General features: G+C 36.7%; 5 protein-coding genes across 9 annotated transcripts; 2 read left to right on the forward strand and 3 right to left on the reverse strand.

Annotated features, from left to right (window-relative positions):
* Positions 1 to 309: 309 nt before the first annotated feature.
* LOC106356807 (salutaridine reductase-like) lies at positions 310 to 2,084 on the reverse strand. Its single transcript, XM_013796533.3, has 4 exons — positions 2,038 to 2,084; positions 1,675 to 1,936; positions 1,151 to 1,333; positions 310 to 797 (listed from the first exon to the last, which is right to left on the reverse strand). Exons 1-4 carry the CDS (start codon positions 2,082 to 2,084, stop codon positions 402 to 404), a joined length of 888 nt encoding a protein of 295 aa, XP_013651987.1. The 3' UTR covers positions 310 to 401.
* A 2,567-nt stretch (positions 2,085 to 4,651) lies between these two features.
* Positions 4,652 to 6,317, reverse strand: LOC106353145 (U5 small nuclear ribonucleoprotein 40 kDa protein-like). Its single transcript, XM_048735653.1, has 2 exons — positions 6,154 to 6,317; positions 4,652 to 5,852 (listed from the first exon to the last, which is right to left on the reverse strand). Exon 2 carries the CDS (start codon positions 5,845 to 5,847, stop codon positions 4,837 to 4,839), a length of 1,011 nt encoding a protein of 336 aa, XP_048591610.1. The 5' UTR covers positions 5,848 to 5,852; positions 6,154 to 6,317; the 3' UTR covers positions 4,652 to 4,836.
* A 470-nt stretch (positions 6,318 to 6,787) lies between these two features.
* On the reverse strand, positions 6,788 to 13,614 carry LOC106353144 (probable phosphoinositide phosphatase SAC9). 5 transcript variants are annotated; one of them, XM_048735648.1, is made up of 15 exons: positions 13,596 to 13,614; positions 13,239 to 13,322; positions 12,566 to 13,152; positions 12,328 to 12,460; positions 10,966 to 12,185; positions 10,776 to 10,883; positions 10,516 to 10,686; positions 10,152 to 10,394; positions 9,563 to 10,003; positions 8,583 to 9,386; positions 8,271 to 8,468; positions 7,692 to 8,147; positions 7,376 to 7,609; positions 6,957 to 7,287; positions 6,788 to 6,925 (listed from the first exon to the last, which is right to left on the reverse strand). In XM_048735648.1, exons 2-14 carry the CDS (start codon positions 13,255 to 13,257, stop codon positions 7,006 to 7,008), a joined length of 4,896 nt encoding a protein of 1,631 aa, XP_048591605.1. In that variant the 5' UTR covers positions 13,258 to 13,322; positions 13,596 to 13,614; the 3' UTR covers positions 6,788 to 6,925; positions 6,957 to 7,005. The 5 variants fall into 5 exon arrangements, with proteins under 5 accessions (XP_048591605.1, XP_048591606.1, XP_048591608.1 ...); XM_048735649.1 differs by lacking the exon at positions 13,596 to 13,614 and having other exon boundaries at positions 12,566 to 13,149; XM_048735651.1 differs by lacking the exons at positions 13,239 to 13,322; positions 13,596 to 13,614 and having other exon boundaries at positions 10,966 to 12,190; positions 12,566 to 13,027.
* Positions 13,615 to 13,836: 222 nt separating this feature from the next.
* On the forward strand, positions 13,837 to 17,713 carry LOC106353143. Its single transcript, XM_013792834.3, has 15 exons — positions 13,837 to 14,013; positions 14,147 to 14,217; positions 14,330 to 14,410; positions 14,532 to 15,620; positions 15,686 to 15,786; positions 15,889 to 16,003; positions 16,087 to 16,164; positions 16,257 to 16,349; positions 16,466 to 16,549; positions 16,635 to 16,733; positions 16,797 to 16,859; positions 16,938 to 16,968; positions 17,049 to 17,095; positions 17,188 to 17,246; positions 17,342 to 17,713. Exons 3-15 carry the CDS (start codon positions 14,366 to 14,368, stop codon positions 17,583 to 17,585), a joined length of 2,148 nt encoding a protein of 715 aa, XP_013648288.2. The 5' UTR covers positions 13,837 to 14,013; positions 14,147 to 14,217; positions 14,330 to 14,365; the 3' UTR covers positions 17,586 to 17,713.
* Positions 17,714 to 19,554: 1,841 nt separating this feature from the next.
* On the forward strand, positions 19,555 to 22,900 carry LOC106403840 (mitogen-activated protein kinase homolog D5-like). The gene is made up of 6 exons (XM_048735654.1): positions 19,555 to 20,921; positions 21,203 to 21,332; positions 21,435 to 21,572; positions 21,655 to 21,987; positions 22,209 to 22,389; positions 22,474 to 22,900. Exons 1-6 carry the CDS (start codon positions 20,797 to 20,799, stop codon positions 22,671 to 22,673), a joined length of 1,107 nt encoding a protein of 368 aa, XP_048591611.1. The 5' UTR covers positions 19,555 to 20,796; the 3' UTR covers positions 22,674 to 22,900.
* The last annotated feature ends 183 nt before the right edge of the window (positions 22,901 to 23,083 follow it).

Consider the following 23,083-nt stretch of genomic DNA (forward strand, 5'->3'; position numbering starts at 1 on the left):
AAAAAAAAAAAATTCCAATTTACTTGTCGAAAACAAAAATTTCCAAATATAGTAAAAATGAACAATTATGAAATGATACATATTTTCAAAATAAAATAAATTAATAATATATGAATGTGAGATATTCCTTTTTTTGTCAAAAAGGTGAGATATTCTTATAATATTTTTTCATTTTACTTTGTTTATCATATTTTCTTAATGTTATTATATGAGTTGAGAACTCTAATAACCACCACTGTACATAAAATATGTCATTTATCAAAAACATACACAAATATAAAAATAGTTCAGTATATAAATCGCGCTTACGACTTTTTATTTGCTCCAGTAAGCAATTAATTATCATCAATAATGATTTTTTTTGTAAGCATCATTAATAATGATTATATTAACTATAGAATTTACAACCTGGATATAATCTTATTGGGCTCCACACACATGAAAAACTTGCCGGAGGTCAACTTCTCCGGTGGAAGCAAAACCAACATGGCGATGGTTGCGGCAGCTTCTTCAGCCGTGTGAGTCCCTTGACCACCTGTCATAGACGTACGAGTGAAGCCAGGGCAGAAGCAGTTCACACTTAGTTTTTTGCCGTCGTAACGCCGAGCCAAAACTCTAGAGTAAGCGTTCAAGGCCATCTTGGAGACGGCGTAGTCCGACCAATTTTCCGGCCATCCATTCTTCTCATACGTCCCTCTGCTCACATCTTCAAGAAACTGAGTGACTGTGGCATCGATTTGTTCGTACGTAAGCTTTTCACTTTCTAGGGTTTGTCTTAAACTAGGGTTTCTCAGTTTCTATATGCAGAAAAGAACGAAATGTCAAATGGCATGCACGATAGATTAAAATATAAATTATGCATGATAGATAATAGAAACAGTTAATTTGACGCTGCATCTATATATATCCAGATTCAAAAGAAATGATCAAGACTGTTATGACTAGAATAGCTTTTTGATATTGCATGATATATACAAATTAAAGAAATAATATGATATATATATAGAAATATATGGTATATACACATATATTTATATGTAACGTTAAATATTTTCCTGACAAGACTGAAAGTAGCGAGTACTTCTCTTTGGTAAAGATGAAATTAAAAAAAAAAAAAAAAAAAGAGTAGGAGAAAGAAACTATGTATTACGTTTAATGCGCCAAGCCTTGAGCTAATGTTAAGGATGCGTCCCACGGAGACCGACAGGCGAAATAACGGCAAAAGCGCCTCCGTTAAAAGCTTGGCACCGTAGTAATTGGTCTTGATTATTGTCTCTGGCTCTCTGATTGAGTTTTCGCCGACCGCGTTAAATGAAACAGCCGCGTTGTTCACCTGAGCCAAAAAAAAACAAAACGTCTAGTTTCTATATGAAAAAGTATAAAATTATATAATTACTATATAATATAATATGATGAAATCTTTTTCAAGAGAAAATTGTGGGGTTTTATACCTTTTAGTCTGCGTTAAAAAAATGAATGGATTTGGTTTCTATCAAACAAATTATATCATCATTACTATATATAAAAAAAGTAATTAAGTTGTTTCTATGATTCATTGTAGTTTGATGATATTTTCCAGATAATTAGTTTCTTATATAATATATATACTATATATATAGACTAAATGTCTAGTTACAGTATATTTATAAATACAAAACACATTGTAATAGTTACCAGAATGTCGAGTATGCCAAAGTTGAGACGGAACCAGGAGACAAAGGCGGAGGTGGAAGAAGGATCCGAGACGTCGAGGCAAAAGAAATGAACGTTTTGAAAGCCAGCGCGGCGGAGTGAATCGGAGGCGATGCTTCCATTCTCGGCGTTTCTGGCGGTTAATACTACGGTTAGTCCAAGCTTCAATAACTTCTTCACCACCTCAAAACCTATACCTTTGTTTGCTCCGGTCACAACCGCGGTTGTTTCTTCCGACCACCACCTTTAAATAATCACATAAATTATCGAAACCAAGTCAGCTATAGTTATTCAAATACGTAGGAAGAAACGATATGCAATAAATAAAATAAAATGTTCAAGAACCTGTCTGAAGGTGGTATTGGAGAAAGAAGGGAAATTAGATGATCCATACATATGATCTTGTGCTAACAACTAGTTGATGAGGGCGTTAGATCAAGACAAGGCTTTAACAACTTATAAATATATAGACTTGGATGAAGACATGCACATTTATACTATACATGCATAACATGTGGTTGTGTTTGTGTGTGACGGTGTCATGGGAAGAATAAAATATGTGTTACATATATAATAGAACATCAAGAAGGCAAGACCTCGTGAAGATAATGGCGCAAGTAATGTAAATACTAAAATACGTGACTATAAAGTCCATTGGGTCAAAGTGTCTACACCTTATAGGTTTCGAATATTTGACTACTATATAGTTTCCTTCTCCACATTAAACGTTTAGGATGACTAAACAATTGATTTCTTATAAGTCTCTGAGATCTTTTAATCATTTCTGATGTAAGAAGTTTTGGCGAGCGCTTAACTCAAAAAGTTAAGAGGCTATGTCTAGAAAGGTTAATAATAACAATGTTACATCTTCATTGCAAATTGCAATCTCATTTTGCAATGAAAACAAAACTATAAAAAAAATATTGATATTAAAGACATGATGAACTACAACTTGAAGTTGAAGTACATAATATTCTTTAAATGACAACTTTTATGTGATTATATAGCTTGATTTTAAGACTAAGTTTTCACGTTATCTAAGGTTTCGAATTAAAAGTTTTGCATGTTCGGCATCTACCAGTTGTATATTAGATACTTGTCTATTGTTCATATCTATATAATTGATATATAATGGATGACAAAAAATGTAAAGATATCTCTAATATATTTATTTGTTGACCAAAAGAATCTCTAGTTTATAGTTAATACGTGTGGAAGCCCCTTGGTCTAGTAGTTTGACTAAGGGTTCATTAATGCTTCTACACCCGGAGGTCTGGGGTTCAAATCTCAGAAAATACTAAAATTATGTAGATTATGGAGAAATAGGTTACAAGAGATCTTCAGCTTGGTGCATGGCGTACCATCGAACATGGATCTCATAGGACGACTCGAAGTGATACAGTCAAGCGTGTATTCTCACAAGGTGGTAGAGTTGTCGGCTGTAAAATCGTCTATGTAATGTTCTCATCATTGTAATAGCATAATTAATCAGACGTTAAAAAAAAATAGTTAATACGTTCAATGCTTCAATTAAGAAACCCACTAATGGGTTTAGAGATATACTGTATCAAACTATATAAATTGATAGTTAATTACTTGGTTTGAAAAATAATCACTACAACTTGATTGGCTGCTTTTCAATTAATAAATTAGAGATTCAGTGAGATTTAGCCATGTGCTTGCTTCATTAATTATTGGCTTTACTAATTCATAAAGTTTATGTTGATCAAATATAATATGTTGTCAGCTTTGCCGCCACTTTTGAAGGCCTATAATTATTGGAACACAGTACGTGATATAACTGTGTACACTATTACATGGTATCGTTAAAATTTGTTTTTTTCATTATTATAATTAAGATTTTCGTCTATGAGAAGATTATCAGATTTAGCTTCTAGATCTAGCTGTTTTAGAGTTTCATTTTCTATTTATAAATATATTCAAGAAGATATATTAGTTCTAACAATTAAAAATTCGAAATATGAAATTTATAAGTAAATACGTATATAATATTGATGGATGTCCAAAATAGAACTTATTATAACACCTTTCACGATTTACCTAATTAATAAACATGGATTGCTTAGCGAAAACTCTCTACAAAACTAACAGTAGAAGAAACAATTTTTTCTGGCTCAAATGTGAATATCATATAAAATGAAGAGTTAGGTTTAGAGGGCCTTATTAGTTTGTGTTTCCTTAGCAAAAAAGAAATAAAAAAACAAGGAGAACACATGTGTAATTTAGATTTTAGACTGAGAAGTCACCTAATCCATAGAGACACAAGATTTTTGATTTTTTTCTTGTCTCCAACCTCAGTGGATTCGCCTATCATTTTTAAAACCATTAACAGAGAGCTACGCAACACATACAATCACTGCAAGATTTGATGGAAAATAGTCGATGGCTTCATTGATGATCCATATCATTGTTAAACAAAAGTGGTCAAAGCTCCAAGGGTTTGGTGAGCCAAGAGAGTGTCCAAGTCAGTCTAACGAAGCCCTAAAATGGTCTGATAAAAAACTATTGGATACTTAACAAAAATAATAAAACATACAGTTCATGATTTGCACATTGTGGTATATGTTTAGATAAACAACTCAAGAACACCTTTTATAATTTACAGTAGGTGGTCAGAGGTTTAGGTAGAGTTGGTGAGGGAGATTATGAATATTATCATATATAGAAAAGGGAATATTTCTGGCAGACATTAAACCCAACAACATAATCCTCTCAATACCATGCCTTGGGAGACAAAAACCATGAGGCCATAATCTCATATAGTGGTTTGCCACATGAATTTCAAGAAAGATAGGTTTTGTATTCTGTAATCTTTTTGATATATTTTTTCAGACAACTCATAATTGTTTGTTATTGATTGTATGCTTTTTAGTTTTCACACTCATTAAAAATCATTACTGTTAAAAATTACTAATCCCAACAAGAAGAAAAAAAAACATCTACAAAGCAAATGTATCAAAACTTTAGAAACATCAATGTACTCATTGAATTCACATAGATGTATCTGTCAATTTGCAAGACTGAGAAAAACTAGTTGTTTTCAATGGATACAAAGGTTGATTGTCTTACTTTAATCCAAGCCACAAAATACTCCAGACAAGAAGCTTTCTACACTCAATAGGCTCAGATCTCACCAAGATAAATCAGTTTATCACTACTGCAAGATCCAATGATTGGTTCATGAGGATGGAAGACACACTCATTAACAGACCCATTATGACCCGGGAGCTTATACAGAATCCTCCTAGACGTCGTGTCCCATATATGAACCATTCTATCCGCACTGCCCGCTGTGACTTTACTACCATCCGGTGACCACGCACATTTCAACAAGTTCTTCTCAAAGTTATGCTGATGCCCTTCAAAGATCTTCACACACCGGTTCTGAGGAGCGTAAGGACGCATATCCCACACACAGAGCTTACAGTCCATAGCATTAGTGAGAAGGTAAGACCCGTCTGGACTTAAGCTCATACCAGTTATCGTATCTTGATGACCTTCAAGTGTCATAATCGCTTCGCCTTTCCTCAAGTCCCACACTTTAACATCGTTATCCACACCCCCAGTGAATATCTTATCAGCAGCATCAGAGAAACTCACGGCCGTGATCTGGTACTTATCAGGAAACGTCTGTACAGCTCCTCTCTGACGCATATCCCAGAGCTTAGCAGTCCCATCATCAGACCCACTTACTATAAGAGGCAACCCACGACGCGAAGGGCAGCAAGAGTTCACAAACGAGGAATGCTCAGCCATCTTCTTGACTTGTTTCCCCGTTTCAACATCCCACGCTCTAAGGGTTTTGTCAGGACTGGCTGACACGATCTGCAAACCGTCGCTGGTCCAGTGAAGATCGAGGATAGCGTTCTTGTGACCTTTCAGAACCATGAAGTTTTTGCAGTCTCCGTGAACTCTCCAGAGGAAGATCTCTCTGTCGTGGGAACCGGAGGCGATCACGGTGCCAGCAGGGTTGAACTGCATGGTGTAGATAGCACTTTGGTGTCCACTGAGAAGCATAATAGGCGCTTCCAAGCTCGAAGTCCGTTGCTTGCCGTTGGAAACAGGTCGTTGAGGAGCCTTGTAAGGGACAGTGGACCATTCCATTGGCTCATTATCTCTATTGACAATATCCATCTTAGCTGAAACCACAAGAAAGCAGCAAAAACGCATAACTGAATCAGTATGTGTAAAGCTGTGAGCTTTATATATTTGCAGATCTCAAGAGATGAAACCAAGCAATAGCAAACATGAAGCAAAAGGATATAGAAATCAGTGTAACCCTAGAAACTTCAACATAGCATCAGATCGCATGAAACAGAGATAATCGTTAACATTAACAAGACGAGTAGGTTTGAGCTGTATCGAATTTAGGGAAAGAACAGACATGTGATCCGTAGAAAGTGATAATAGATACTATAAAGTCTCTTCGGGATTACGAACCTTGGAGATGAGAGGGAGAGTAGAGACTGACGAGCTCTGCCGTTTGCAATCTCCAGAGAGAGAGTGAATGGTGAAGAAAAAGGTTTTAAGCAGCTTTCTGGAGACGGTCACACACAACTTCACCGGAAATTTTGTAATTTATGAAACGACACCTTTATTAATGGGCCGGATGGGCTTTAATATCTAGTTTTCCTTGTTTAAGCAAATAAATAAAATTATTTTGAATGATGTAAGATGTTTAAAAGAATTTTTATAATTCAATATGTAAGTTTTTATATTTTTAGGTAAATTTTAAATTTATTGAAAATTATGTAACTAATTACATGTTATAGTTTATTTTGTAATTAGCTGAGCAGTTATTTAATTTATAGTCTTAATGATATTTTTTAAATAAAAAATAATTTTTAAATATTTATACTTTTACCTAAAATATAGGATTACTTTGGTTAATCATATTTTGAACATAACATGATTTATTATTCTATTATAAATTATGGTAATTATTATGAAAAGATAACATTTTTTAGAAATTATATCTAACATTCAACTTATTTTTTTCTATTAATTTGCACAATGGTTAATAAACTGTTTTTATTGGATTTAAAACTCAGACCTTGTATTATAAAAACATTAATGATCATCCAACAAACCACAATTTTATAGACCTGCTGCAACTAGTTTAATACTTGCAACACCAAACAAGAACATACAAAACACAAAAAGCTAACTTCTACAAGAAAGAAAGTAATAAAAAGAAAACAAAATCTCAGACCACAAGATGTCAAAAAAAAAAAATCTCAGACCACAAAAGTGTGGATCGAGCCAAGTTACATCCAATGAGAAGAGTAAAAATCAGACAGAAGAAAGGCTAGCCCATTTGCCTACTTCATAAGGATCGGCATAGTAATATAACTTGATCCTGCTTGCTAAAGACAGCCCTGCAGCAAAAGGAGAAGCCTTACCACTCAAATCATCACTCTCTGCTGGATCATCTACGAAAGCTGCAACTTCTCCAAGCAGCTTAAACGATACTCTACGTGCTTGAACTTGCTTCGGGAAGTCGAAATACATCTGCGTTCCAACTCTCGCCTCAGGCAATCTGTATTCCGCGAGCGTCACCATTTTGTACTGGTCCTGCAGATACATTTTCATGTCCAAATGATAAAGAGTTATTTGAGTCCTTAACAAACGGCTGGAGAGAGTGAGTGTGTGAGATAGATACCTGAAGAACAGATACTTGTATATACAAGACGGCTGGAGAGACGTGTCTATCTTCCATTATGATACTCATCGGGTCCCAAATGTCAACTACATCTGAAGAAGGCGAGTGGGTAACACGAGGCTTTATGGCGTTAAAAGCATCTAAACGAAATCCAGCAGCTAAAGGTGAACCAGGTTGCAGATAAAGTTCCAGGACTAAATCATTGTTCATCGGTCTCTCAGCCTCTAGTGGTATCTGAAAGACAAAAAAAAACACAAAGATTAGTGACTATAATGGAAATGCCATAGAAAAAAAAGGCCAAAGAATCAGCACTAACCAGAAATCTATTCAAACGTGGGGGTCTGTCCAGCCAGTTTGTTACGCTCATGCTGTCAACACTTTGTAATGATGCAAGCGTTTTGTTATTCACGGTGTTTCCGCTTACCAAGATGCGTTTGGCATGAAGACAAGGTTCACTCTCGATGGTTGCTCCAAAAGACGCACGCCGAGGGATTGCCGCAAAAGGGTTCTCATCCAAAGACAAGAGATTGATGTTTCTGTCTAAACTAACTGAGCTAGATCCAACCCCAGGAAGACGCAATGTTACCCATATAATCCGGCAACGAATAGGCTTCTTGAAAGCAAAGTTTATATGCCTAGGTGCTCTACCCTCTCTACCAGATTTTTCTGGACCATAAAGCTCAGGTGAAGATCTAACAAAGGACTGTACATCCCACTTTCCCATCAATGTCCGTGCTTCCCTATTTATGTCGCTGCTCGCCCAAATTTGGACCTGCAGGGAAGATACATAAAAGGTTGGGATGAGTGAAATCATGCCATTACTGTGGCAGCATTGTCACTTAAGTAATGGCATGGGGTTTCAATAATTCAACTGAAGATAGAAGAGTCAACTTACGGTAGGAGCATCGGCATCAGAGTAACCACATGGACTAACGAGCAGAATCACACTGTTGACATCTGAAAGGCTATTGAGAATGATGACAGCTTCAACAGAGTTTGAAGACGGAGGGGCTTTCCAATATGAATTACATGAAGCAAGATTCAGAGGGGTGAGCAGTGACAAAAATGGTGCTGAATCAGTCCCAGTTTCGACCTACATTGCATTAAGAAAACATCCAAATGAGAGAAAGGAGGAATTGACCAACAAGGGGAACAAGCTAGTAAAGAAGTTCAGCCACAGGTGTTATTTAATAAAGAAATAGATCACCTTATGTAAGAAGCTTGCATATGGGAACTCAGCAAGTGATTCCTCTTGACCCAGAATTTGCCGAAGGAAACTAAAGTCTTCTTGATTAGGAGAAGGTTGACCTTTAACAGCAAGATGATTTGTAATGTTAGATCCAAATACTTCATTCAGAGCTTCCCTACCAGCATTATCAACACGACCACTTCTCCGCAAGCTGACCAAGACCCTAACATAATCTACAATCAAGGCTTCAAGTACTATCTGGCTGCAGCATTTTTTACACATGTAATGATCTGAACCTATTGAAGTAGCAGAGACATCTGCAAGACTTCCACCTCCATTAGCAGTGTCCCTGGAGTATGATTTTGAAAGCAGAAGAGCTCCTTTTCCAGCACAACAAGTCTTGCAAGCTTTTTTCATACATTGGAAACACAAGAACACTGACCCAGACTCTCCTCCAAGGCTCTTGGTAGAAGATACAACTGAACTTTTCTTGACCTCGGCTCGGACTTGACACATTCCACCATCACAACCCTCACTAATGCCAGTAATGTTCCAAAAATCTATCACACTGTTTTCCAGCTTCCCTAGACCAATAGAAGCTATAATTTTATCTTCAAGAGAAGCCTGGCCCAGAACTGCAAGTGCATTTGCTATTCTGCACAATCTTGCAATATATAACTCGTCCTGAGAAGAGTTTGGATTAATGGTAGCAGGATCAATTCCAATTGATAACAGCGCCCTATCTCTTTCTGCTGCAGAAAGATTTAGACGTAGACGTTCTATCTCAAGCTTCATAGCTTCTACAAACTCAAGCTTCTTTCCCTGTATGGCATCAGACATGCATGAATTAAGTTTACCCATTTAAATGGTACTCTAAAAAGAAAGACTAAATCAAGAAATATTCATATGATCAGAAATAGTTTGTGACAAGAGGTACTTGCATCTCCAAGTACCATTTTCCCTCTCCAAGTTAAATTAATAAGGATGAAGTAGCATACCATGTTTGGACCCACAACGGACTTCAGACAGTTTAAGTACAGATTAGAAGCACTTTCTCTAGGACTTTTATCTTGTGGAACAGACACGCCAGGAGCAGTTTCAGAGCCACTATATTCAACAACTGCTTGATCTAAGAAATCAAGCATATCATTGTCTCCACTTGCAATACATTCCACCGCTGGTTGTGTCAAGGGGTCAGATGAAGAAACCTCTCCTGTCAAAAGGTCAATCAGATTACTGGGAAAAGGATCTTTCTGTTGTACTGGTGTAGACACAGTTTCAGTCTGTAAAGATTTTGCAGCAAAGAGATTCATGTCAGAACAAGATGAAAAAGGAAGTTCATCTTCTTTTGTTTTCCTTGCAATTTCAGCCAATCTTCCTCCAGTACGATCGGAAGTAAACATTCCTTTCCATGGAAGAGAGATTCCAAGGACTTCTATCTGCAACACAAACACAATGCAGAGAAAGTGTTTGTTTTAAACTGTTTTTTTTTCTTTTGATTATGGCTAATCATAAACCCAAACTAGTTCAGAGCATGATCAAGCTAATAGATAAATCATCAATTTCAGCCTGGAAGGTAGTTAGTACCTGACCCAGAGTCATAGGGATTCTAACAGAACCAGCTGGATAAAATGTAACAGAAACTACACGGGTCAAGAAATCCAATTGTCCTTCTAATTCTTCAAAATCATACATCAATGCAAGACTTGACGTATCTTTTTCATGAAGACGCGCACCAGCTCCAGTAACAGCCATATCCTCAGAACTAATTGGACCTGGTAAGGGTATCAAAATATTTGTACCATTTGCACACCGAGGTATCGAAGCACCCTGTGCACAACATAATTACAGGCAACTGGTTATCCAGCTGAACTATTTGCATGTAAGTCTACATGATCTCCTCCAAACAATAAAAAAGAAGGGACAAGACCTAGGCTAAGAGAGAGCCAACCTCAACAACTAATTTAAGATCCTCTATGTGGCGTCCAGTTCTCACGTCCACAGTGGATGGACTTGTCAAATCATCCGCACCATGGGATATTGTCAGTAGAAGTTGACAAACATGGCAAGGCTCACTGAGATAGATAAATAATTCCATAACATCTGCAGCTTGTGGACATAACTGCAGAGTATAAAAAGCATGGATAATATTTAGCTCAGGTTTTCCAGTAATGAGAACTAAGAGGTGATATTATATCCAAGTGGAGGTACCCAAGTTATGTCCTTCCTCTTGATACTGAGAAGACTAGACCCGTCACTGGAACTTTCGGACATGTTAGGTACAGGTTTCAGAAAGAATCCACCCGGTCGAGAAAGTACCTGACATAAAAATAGCTTCAGTGAGCAATAGACTGAGAATCCAAAAAGTAACAAAAACTCTTCAGTCAGCCAGTTTTCTTACATGTAAAGGCTGTACAGGAATTGATGGAAGGTGCTTGACAAGCCTCATTCCCAGAAACATCTCCAGCTGCTTTTGCCGTGAACTATCAACCATTGCATTTTTGTATCTTCTCTGTAGGGTAATTTTCATGTTTTTCTGTGCTGCAGAAAACTGTTTAAACGCTCCTGATTCTTCACTGAAGATATTGAGAACTTGGCTGTGCATAGCCTTTGAGCCAGTATAGAGGGTTGCATGGATATCACCTTGTTGCAGAAAAAGATCTGCGAGCTCAGAGACAGGAGATAAGATAGTTGATCTCTTAAACTCCTCAAACCTCATGTCAAATCTCTTCCACGGTTTATCAGGACACGGATGGCTCCATGTTGTTGTCTTAGTATTGTGATCTATATAATACGATTTTCCAGTGACTGCATCGGCTCTTTTCTCCCATCCAGGTGGAAGAGGAGCATTATATCCGCCATGGCTATTAGCAGAATTATAACCATACCCAAGATCAGTATCAAGTGATATTCCCAGCCTTCTACATTGCTCTACAAACACTTGAAGACCACCGAAGAAACTAGCAGCATTTGTTCGATCCAAAGAATCAGCGCAGTTGAAGCGTATCACCCCATTTTGATGCGATCTCAAACAGAAGGCACCTTCAACGTCATCAACACAGATCACCTCACCTCTGCAATCTTTCAGTCTCTGTCGTGAAGGCAAATAGTCACCTTCAGAGATTCCTATAGCCATAGTGGGAGCTTTTAGATACATCCATAATCCTTCAATTGTTTGCTGTTCCCCTTTTAATTTCACACTTGCATGCCAATCATAGTTTATCAAGTGAACACGAGTATAAGGAAGCTTTCCACTGGATTTGATGAAGTTCATCGATTCTTCAAAATGTTGAACTAAGATAGATTCTGATTTCCCTTCTCCATTTCTTAACAGGTTAATGCATACAATAGGAACAAAAGCCTTTTTCTTCTGGCTTTCCCCAACTGGTGCATCTAGACTCCTAGTATCATATCGCTTGCTTAACCTTTGGTAATACTCTGTGCTTCCTTTATACGGATCCCTATCTGCCACATAAATTTCTGCTTCTGCTGCCGTCATCTTCAGTTCTGCACCCCACCATATTGGTATGGTGCCACGTCGCCAAATGTATGAGCTAAAAGCAACGCTCTGACCATGCCTTTTAGGTGTCCATACAAGCTGCTCACACTCAACTTCGTTACCTGCACTACACATATACTTACAAAATTAGGCTCTAGTCAAATCCAGAGCCATTTCTTTTTGAGAGTGACATAAGTAAGAAGTCATACAAATCCCCAATCAAAAACATTGAAAACAAATAATGGAATTCCGGGAGCATCTCACCTGTGCCAGAACATGAATTGATGCCTCTAGCTAAGTAACGAGTCCCTGGATGCAGCCTGCTACGACGGGCCATAAGAGCGACAATCCCTTCTAACTGACCTGAGCTCCCAAAAGTTCTATATTCTGCAAACCCCTATAGTTGAATAAGAAGACACGATGCAATGTCACATCATTTTGAGAGTATGAACTCAAATGCTTTTGAGAATTCACATAAAAACCATATTAACTGAGGACGAACCTGTAGAAGAATGACGCAGTGTTCAGATAGCCCAATATTCTTAAAAGGCACAGACAACCATCTATTCCAAACGAATTCATCATCAGGGTTTTGCACTGGCATACGGCTTGGGAAGGGCCTAGTGATGTCCCTAGTCTCACAGAAGAAGTGCTTCCCATCAATGTCAAGCTCTGTCAACTCCTGAACATTCTTGATCTCACCTTTCCCTTGAGCCTGTGGATTGTAAAGCGGTATCTTGACCCACTGACTCTCAACCACAGTGTACACACATCCTCCACCAGGCAGATCAGGAACACTCGGATTCAGCTTGGTGGCAACAAGAAGCATCCCAAAGCTCCCCAACGCAGCGTAACCGAGTATCGCCCTGGCGTAAACCAAGCTTCTATAGCCTCCTCTTGATCCATTAGTGATGTAATCCACAGCTTCACGCTCGGATTTGAAAATGTCAAGACCAGGCTTCCCATTGTAGCGCAGGACACCAGTGGTGGGATCGATGTAGATGACGTGAGTGTCGGACCTACTGGAGGTGACATAGACTTCACCAGAGTCTAAAGTGACAACAACTATAGATGTCTTCTGACCACCTACTGCAATGAAGGCAAGGTATTATTAGCGAGAAAAACAAAAAAAAGATTCCATCTTTCGATCATAAAGACACAGAAACATGACTCACCTGGTGGATTCAGATCCATCTGAGCTCAGGAACAAGCTGAGATGGTGTCCTCTTGACAGCTTCACGGATCAAGATGTCAAAAATCTAGAGAAACCCAAAATGCAGCATAGTTAGTTTCTATGTACTAAGCGCAAAATAGAATTCAACAGTGATAGATCATATTCCTAGAAAACTTCTACAAGATCACTGAGAAAGAAAGGTTCAAGTTTTTCCCACAAAGTTGTGGTTTTTATTACTATTAAAGTGAAAATCTGAGTGACAGAGATCCTTTGAAAATAGCGAAGGGAATCTAAGATTCATATCTCTAGAAATGGAAATAGAACGATTAGTCATGAGAGAAGGAACGAACTCACTCACCTTTGCAATGAAGCATGGAGTTGCAGAGATGATCAGATGCAAGCAAGACGAACAAGAGAAGAGAGACACGGATCCTCTATAACTCACCCCACGGAACAAAAACAATCATAGTATGACACGTGTAAAATTTGTAATTTATTTATGGAAAAGGGTATTAATTTATTGAAAACTTGAACATTAGCCTTAATAGTTTTGAAAGGTCATGAATCGACCCATTCTCATAAAGAAAAGACCAAAAAAAAAAAAAATAGTGATCAGAGGCTTTGACAAAAGCCACACAATTCTCTTTCACTTATCTTCCTCCACCCAATCCAAATTGCGATAGAGATCTCTTTCGAATCCACGCGCCTTCATCAACCTCACTCCACTCTCTTCTCAATTCTCATGAAAATTCATCTTCAGCCTTGACCCCAGATAGGTAAAAGATACTGCATTTGAAATGATCTCTCTTTTAGACTTCCTCTGTTATTTTAATCTCGAGTTCTTACTTCGTTGAGGTTTCCGACATGATCAAACTGTATAATTGGATAATGGGGTATTATTTATTGCAGGTTTCAGACAAAACCCGTTATTGTAACTCTGCTGGTGTTCAAGTCTTGTTGCCTGAATCTCCTCCTTCTTGGTATGTGCTCTGTTTCTGTCTCCATGGAACTTTCTTTGGTCTGAATCAGATATATACTAGATTGTCATTTTCGCCCCTGAGATCATTTACTTTTTCCGGTATGATGTGAAAGCTATGAGATTGCTATAAGAATCCAAAACTGACCAAAATGTTTCCCCTCTGCTCGGCTGCAAGCTGCCATTACCATTCTCAGGTGAGATTTTTTACTTCACAGATAATCTAATTGTAATAAAGTTATCTACTTTGAACTCTTTAGAGTATGTGGTTTACTAGGACCGTAGTGACATATGCTTTGTTTTATATTGTTCGTGCAGCTTTTGTATCATGGAAACTGGCGAGGTTGTTCTTCCTTAAGGAGAGAGTCTATTCACAGATGCAGCTCTGGTGATACTTCCTTCTTTGGCATTTCTAATGGAACACAAAGCTTGCAGAAGAGTTTCTTAACTCAAGCCACTGGTAGATTCTTCACCGCTACTATCGAAAACACGGAGAAAACAGCATCCACGTTCAGAAACTTGTGTGAGAATGAGTTGGATAGGATAAACTACATGGTTTATGACATGAGAGATGTAAGAAATGGGGGACTAACATATGTCGAAAGTACATCAGATGTTTCACCTGTTGAAGCTGTTGTAGCAGATGGTTCCCCTCTTGAAGCTATTGTAGCAGATGTTTCACCTGTTGAAGCTGTTGTATCAGATCTTTCACCTGTTGAAGCTGTTGTAACAGATGCTTCTCCTCTTGACGCTATTGTAGCAGATGTTTCACCTGTTGAAGCTTTAGTAGCAGATGTTCCCCCCGTTGAGAACCCTGCTGCTGAGACTTTAACCGAAAGCACCAGCAGCCTTATAGTCTCGGCTGAACCGGGAACAGGATCATCTGTTGATATATCTCCGGATACTTCTCTATCTCTGCCTGATCCTACAGATCTCAATCAAGAGTCACTTCCCGACGTGAAAGCTAGCTTTGATGACTTCTCTTCCGGGGTAAAAGACTCCTTCAGCTCTTCACTGAACCAAGGAGAAAACGCTGTGAAGAACACATTGGATTCCTTCTCCTCTTCCGTGACATCCATTACAAAGAATGCTTCCGAAGCTGTAGACAATGCATTTAAAACTGCGTTCTCTACGCTAGACCAAACAGGAGATGTAGCTGGAGACAAGCTCTCTAGCTTCTCCGGTGGCTTGAAGGAAGCTTCAAACGGAGCAGCTTCTTTAGCCATTGATTTATTGAGGCAATCAATTAGTACTGCAGAGAGGTCTGTAGCAAATGGAGTTTCCTTTGCTGCCTACTCTTATGGATCAGCAAAAGAGTTACTTCCTCCAGATGTTAAGAGTGCCATTAACTCATCTGAAGATGTTGCTCTAAAAGTGTTGAGGCCCCTAGGAGCTGTCTTGGAGCAGGTGCTTTGTCTTATTTTTTTCTAATTGATGGACTGTCATGATTCTAATAGCATCATGATGAACAGGTATATGCTGCCATTGGAGGTTTGGAGAGAAACATTGGTTTGAATCCAGATGATCCAATCATTCACCTTGTCCTCATCGTAGGATCCACAGGAACCTTTTGGTACACGGCTTTTCTCACCCTAAATGGAAATTGTAGTTTGTCTTTATTAAGAGAAGAAGAGTGTAGTATAGAAATTTTATATTCTTCACCAGATACTTGCAGGGTTCTATACCGGGTTTGGACATATGGTGGATATGCTGGAGATTTGTCTCCAAAGTCAACACTTGAGCTTCTAACATCACGAGAAAAGCCAGTGCTTGTAGATGTCAGGCCTGAGGTAAGACGACGCTCTTAAGCTTCCAACGAGTTGTTCATTAAACCTTTCACATAATGTTCATCTTGGCTACCGTCTTTTTGAAGGCCTTGAGAGAGAAAGATGGAATCCCTGATCTGCGGAGAGCAGCTCGTTTCCGATATTCTAGTGTGGCACTGCCTGAGGTTAGTTTCAGCAATCACTGCTACAAAAGCTCAATGAAAGCCATCAATTTATTCACAGTTTTAATGGCTCTTGTTCTTGATTCATGTTTAAGGTTGAGGGTGATGTTAAACGGCTACTGAGAGGTGGAAGAGAAGTTGAAGATGCCTTGGCGGCAGTTATCATCAAGAATTTGAAAGCAGTTCAGGTATGCCACTACATTCATGACTCTTTGGTGCATGCTCAAACAACTTATTGGTGCAGTTTATGGTTCTAAAAAATATGCTGACACCTCATAAACTTTGCTTACTCTGCTACTTATAGGACAGGTCAAAGGTCATTGTTATGGATGCTGATGGAACTCGCTCTAAGGGCATTGCAAGAGCCTTGAGAAAACTTGGGATTAAGGCAAGTAATTCTTATCTAACTCACTTTTTAGTACGTAAGAGATTCTGAATAAGCTCTTCTTTCTTTGTTTGTTGTAATGTGACAGAGGCCATACTTGATGGAAGGTGGGTTTAGATCATGGATTAAAGAAGGTCTTCGTGTGAAAGAACCAAAACCTGAGACAACACTTACCATCCTCAACGAGGTATCTCTAATCTTATTCATTGGAAAAAGTGAAGCACATCATGATTCCTCTTTGGTTTTCCAGGAAGCTGAGGCGATCCTTGAGGAAATAAATCCTTCTCCATTGCAAGTAGCTGGAGTTGGTGTGGTATGTTTCTAGTTCTAAGGTTTCTGTTTCTGTAATAATATTAACCCCCAACTTACTAATACAATGCGAGCTATGCAGGGGGCTTTGGCAGGATCGTATGCTTTATTTGGTGCGTTTTAATTCTCTTGTAGAATCTCTTCTTGTTGCTTTCATCACTGCAATAACATGAACTGTTATATCTCCTCGCAGAGTGGGAGAAAACACTGCAACTTATAGCTGTCATTGGCCTTGGTTTGGTAACTTCTTACTCTCACTCACTGACTTGTAAGCTTTACCCTTTAAAGTATCGTTTCTTGGCTTTGTTTCTCAAGCCTTGGACATTATGCAGACTATATACCAACGTCTTGCTTCATATGATGACTCGGAAGATTTCAAACAAGACGTCAGGTATAAAAAACTCCATCATTGTTCATAACAAAACCTCAGAAAAAAAACTATGTATAGTCTTAACAAAGATTGTTTGTTTCTTCTTATTCTTCAAGGCAATTGTTTACACCGGTGAAACTTGGAGCTCAGGCTTTCTCATGGGCTGCAGGGAAACTTGAGACAAATGGTGTTGGCCTCCCAACTTCACCTTCTTCCTCAGATGTTCGGAGCCGAGTTTTGCAGGCTGCTGCTAAGCATGAGTCTCAGCCGTCTGATGAAACTTCTGAAGGTCTCCAAGATGCATCATCATCCTCATCCTCAGGAGAAGCTTTGAACAACGCTGATGTCTCAGAAGCCTAAATGCTCCAACTTTTATTTTATTTATGGTTCATTGTATGTAACTGCTATGTTATTGTTCACTGCAACTGCCAAGAATTACTTTGCTGGTCGCGAAAGAAATCTCTAAAGGAGCATTCGTATGTTATCCATATATATCACTTTTATGGAGTTTCCGTCGACATCAAGTCAACTAACCTTTTTTTTTTCCATCTAAAATTTTTATTAAAGAAAAGCCGAAACCCACCAAAACCTTACAACCACCTGGAGGCCCAAACACAAAACCCAAAAAAAGTAACCAAACAGATTAGACCCAAGCTCATTACCCAACAAACCCATCTGCCGACAACGAGCAATTCGCCCTAACTCGAGACACAAACCCGCATCGTCGCCACCACCGGAAGAACCTACGTCGGAGAGGACACGTCTCACCAGCCACTACAGGAGCATGCGTCACCGCGACAAACCTGATCCCATGACCTCCACATCCTTTTCACTGCAGCCGTATTTTACTCTTGTGTTATCTTTACCGAATAAATCAATCACCGGACAAAATAAATAAATACAAATATATTTTTTAACTTTCACTATAGCTAGGAGTTGGCGTCGCTCGCTACTTGGTACTCGGTTTATAGACTTTATACTCGTCAATCTGACTCGTGCTCAGTTTAAAAAAATTAAGTATTTGACATTGTGAAGTCAGATAACAATTGATAAATTTTATTAATTGTAAGCACGAATCAAGTATAAGTATCATTGTTTTTTCTTCTACTTGACTGGTTACTTGTTTCTAGTTAGTTGTTCTACTACTTATTTCTCTCTTTTTTTTTATCATCAATTTTTATGGACTGACTCTATAAACCAAACTGGTAACTATGCATCCATGTTAACGACGAAAGACGATAACTTTTTGGCACTGCGTGTTAGACTATCTACCCTTAAATTCTTCGTTCTTGGTACATGAATGATCTATGAGCTGATAAAACTTCCTTAAATGGGTCCTTAGATCCTCCAAATAATTTGCAAAGATTGGCCATTCTTCCGATTCCGAAACCATCTTCACCAACTGAGAATAATCCGTTACAAACGTAATTCAAAACTGACGCAAATTCCTTATACACTTCATTGCCCAAAGCAAAGCTTCAATCTCAGAGTGAAGAGGATACAAACTAGCCTTTATATTTCGTGCCCCCATTAAACCATCAAAACCCTCTAGTGTACTATACTACTCTTGGCCTGAAAAAACTTCATTTTCTTTCTAAGAATCATCTGCAAAACACCATTTTTCTGGAGTTGACAGTAAATTTGTTTCCTCTGCAGGTCGTGCTACTCTCTGTGTGTTCAACACATGTACTTCAGCCCAAAACGTCGATTTCATTTCTGCCAATTTTAACTTTTTTTTCTAAAATTAATGTTTAAATTACTGAAAACTTTATTATTCCTCTCTCTTCAAATGTACCATAATATTTATACAACCTGATAAACATATTTTTGGGTAAACTCTCCGTGATCTATATTGTGAAGAGAGCACTACTTATTTCTTGTTACTGTCGTAAAAATATGTATCACCCTTTTAATTGTTATCTGTTAAATTACGTGTTTTATTTCTTGTATTGTAATAATAATCTAAAGAATATTAATTTCAAGTATTTGATGTAATCAATACTTGTTTCAAATGAGTCACATACACGTAGTACATATTAGCAACTATTTTAAAATTAAAAGTATTTAATTCTTTGTCTAGCTCTATTTAAAAGTTTTGGTACAAAAAGTTTTATAATTTTGAACATAACTAAATAAATAGAAAGTATTAAGAAGTAATTTGCAAGTATTTAAAATTTAGGGGAGCATCTTGATCCGTTGATCGAATCAAGTACAAATTCAAGTAAAAAAAAACTTAATATAGTAAAAATTCTTTAAATTAATAATGTTGTAACTATAATATTTTATTAACATATAGTTATTAATTCATAAAATAAGAAAATAGTTAATTTTACCGTATATACATTAGTTAAATTTTAGAAACTGAACTTTTATATTTTTATTATATTATATCCAAATGTAGTTTTAGATATGGTTGTACTAAATATTATTAAAATATATTAAATTTTCATAAAAATATAGATAATTTTATTGTAAATATAAAATCAAGACGATAATGTTTAATTTGTACTTATATCAAAAAATATATAGATAAATTATTATTTTATAATTTTAATGAGATATATTTACATTAGATTTTCTAAGAAATTATTATTTTATTATTTTATCTTTTTAATATTTTGAACTGGTTTAACTCGAAACTAAACTTATTTTATTAATTTATAATACTTATTAATTTATTAATTATTAATTTAATAGTTACAAGACAAGTCAACTAGCGGATAAAGCAAAAACACGAAGTACCCGACTTGCGGCCTAAAGGGTAGTAAAGAATCGTGGTAACTAATTATATGAATTAACATATTGTAAATTTCTTTATTTCACTAATGCATGCACCAGTTGTCAACCAGAAGTAGTAAATAGGTAGAAAAACAATGATAAATCTTGATAAACAAATAAGGCATACTTGGTGAAGGGAGTTGCATTCATCATTGGATAGGTGGACTGTTTTTTTGTTATTAATTCTTAATGTATATTCTTATAAGTTAAGATATCCAACAAAGATAACTATTTAAGAATACTGAATATTTTTGTAGCTGTAATCTTTTGTTTTTTCTAAATTAGTTTAATTTATTTTATTTTGTTTCATTTTGCTTTTTATTTTTGTTTTATAAAACAGCTGTCATCATACATTACCCATCATATATTTCTTAGGAAACTTAACAGGAGATTCTTTTCTATAAATGAAAAATGAGTATATACATATTTAAACTACTAGATTTAGCATCCAATAGACATGCAGAGTTGATTTAAATTCTATATATTCATAATACAAATACATTCTCTAGAGTATTATATATAGATTATTCCTACAGTACATAAAATAATACTATATATTTCTATGTTTACAAAAGGAAGATGAAATTTCTTTTAAAGTAAACAAAAGTGAATTTGCAGCTTCATTTCCACAAATGACAAAAAAAACTTACTTAAAACTGTTAAAGTCACTATATATATATACCTCTTTTTCTCAGGCTATTAATCCAACCAAAACAAAAACAAATACCATTTCTTTTAACGCAATAGTTTTTGCAAGAGAAGCAAAAGCTTACGAGTAAGAATTTGAGGAGTCATGGAACCAATACCTAACGATGCTAAGTATGTACAATACAACATATCTGGCAATATCTTCGAAGTCCCCGCAAAGTATAAGCCACCGATCATGACTCTTGGCAGTGGTGGCTATGGCCTCGTTTGGTAATTACCTTTCAATATTTGTTTTTTTTTGTTAAACAAATGGTCTGTAAATTTTCTAGTAGTTAGTGAATATTCAATCCTGAAAAAGGCCATCCCTTAATACTACTTTGTGAAGGGTTGGTAAACATTTTTTTCATTTAGCTAAGCATTTCTTAAAAGTTGTAAAATCTGAAAATTTGATTCATATTAAAAAAAAAAATCACTTGTGAACTTTTGTTTTTTTTTTGTTTGCTATGAATATCATTGACACATTAATTCGTTTATTTTTACTATTTTAACAGTTCGGCTGTGAACTCAGAGTCCAATGAGAGAGTAGCAATAAAGAAAATCATGCATGCTTGTGAAAACCCAATCCAGGCAAAGAGAACTCTCCGTGAAATCAAGCTTCTTCGTCACTTAGAGCATGAAAACGTCCGTTTGATTTCATCAATCTTCTCTTACTTTTTACTTTATATATATATGTTAAAAAAAAACCATTCAAAGCTAATATTTTCGTAGTACCGTTTACCACAGATTGTTGGAATCAAAGATATAATAGTGCCTCCTCAGAGAGAATTTTTTGAAGATGTTTACATTGCTTTTGAAATGATGGACAGTGACCTTTATAAAGTCATAACATCCTACGAAAAACTAACCAAAGATCATTACCAGGTTTGACTTTGAATTCCTTTTTTGTAAGCTTTAGTCATTTGTTTGAGAGCTTGAACATGTTCGTTTTCCCCCTTTTTTGCAGTATTTCTTGTATCAAATCCTGCGCGGATTAAAGTACATTCATTCGGCCAATGTGTTACATAGAGATTTAAAACCGAGCAATCTCCTTGTGAGTGTGAAATGTGAGTTAAAGATCTGTGATTTTGGGCTTGCACGTGCGGCTTCAGAGACTCATGCAATGACTGAGTACGTTACCACAAGATGGTACCGTGCACCAGAGCTTCTATTGAACTCTTCTACTTATACCAAAGCTATAGATATGTGGTCTGTGGGCTGTATATTCTTGGAACTGATGACTGGCAGACCGCTCTTCCCCGGAAGAGATCATGTTCATCAGTTTTGTTTGATTCTTGAGGTAATAAACTATTTTGCGTCCGAAGAAGGACAATCATGAGATTTTGGGGCTATAAATAATTTAATAATAAATCATTTTAAAGAAATTGCGGGTGTATGTTTATGTAAATTACTTCTTAAATTTGGAAGATTATAAGCCAACTAGCCTAGCCATGCGAGGAACATACCTTTTTAGTGTGATCTCTTAACTTAGAAGAAAATGTTTTCTACTTTGTTTTGCAGTTGATAGGCTCTCCAACCGAATATGACATTGGATCGTTGAATGATAGTGCTAAGCAATACTTAAGGCAGCTTCCTTGGTTTGCTCGCCAATCATTCTATCTTAAATTCCCAAATGTGCCTTATTCAGCTATTGATTTGGTGGAGAAGATGCTAAAGTTTGACCCTAGACAGAGAATCTCAGGTTGGTACATTTTCTGTCTCTCTTTAGTCTCTTTGTAGTTTTATTTAGACTCTCATCGCCTTTATTTTTCTGCCCTTTTTGCAGTTGAGGATGCACTAGCTCATCCGTTTCTCGAGACTTTGCACGACATTACCGATGAACCAGTGTGCACGAAGCCCTTCGACGTTGATTTAGAGGAACATCCACTCGAAGTGGAGCAGATTAAGGAGTTAATCTACCAGGAAGCCCTAGCTTTCAACGCTGCACAGCAACAGGTGAAGAGGAAGAGTGACTTTTCCTTTTAAGCAACTCATAATTAAGCCAGTCATCATTGTCTTCTCAACTCTATCATTTGTCCTTTTTCAGTTTTTCTTGGAAACTATCTTTTGTATTTCTTTCAATTTTCTGGATAATGGTTCTTAGATATTGAACAATAAAAATTAATAAATTAATCTATGAATATCTCAATTTTGGGATACACATAAATTATTATTGTATTTATATCTATTATTTTTTTATTATAGTTTGGTTATTTTTTTTGTAGCACCTCATGAAATACTATTGATGATGGTATTTTGTTAAAAAAATTTTATGATTGTGCTATTAGAGTAACTTTATTGGGATAGTATCTCAAAAATGGGATTCTAGCAAATATATAATAGTATTTTAATATAACTTAATTAATTATACGATTTAATTTTAATGTTGATAAAAG

This window comes from Brassica napus, chromosome A7 (assembly GCF_020379485.1).
Source record: "Brassica napus cultivar Da-Ae chromosome A7, Da-Ae, whole genome shotgun sequence".
Taxonomy (NCBI): Eukaryota; Viridiplantae; Streptophyta; class Magnoliopsida; order Brassicales; family Brassicaceae; genus Brassica; species Brassica napus.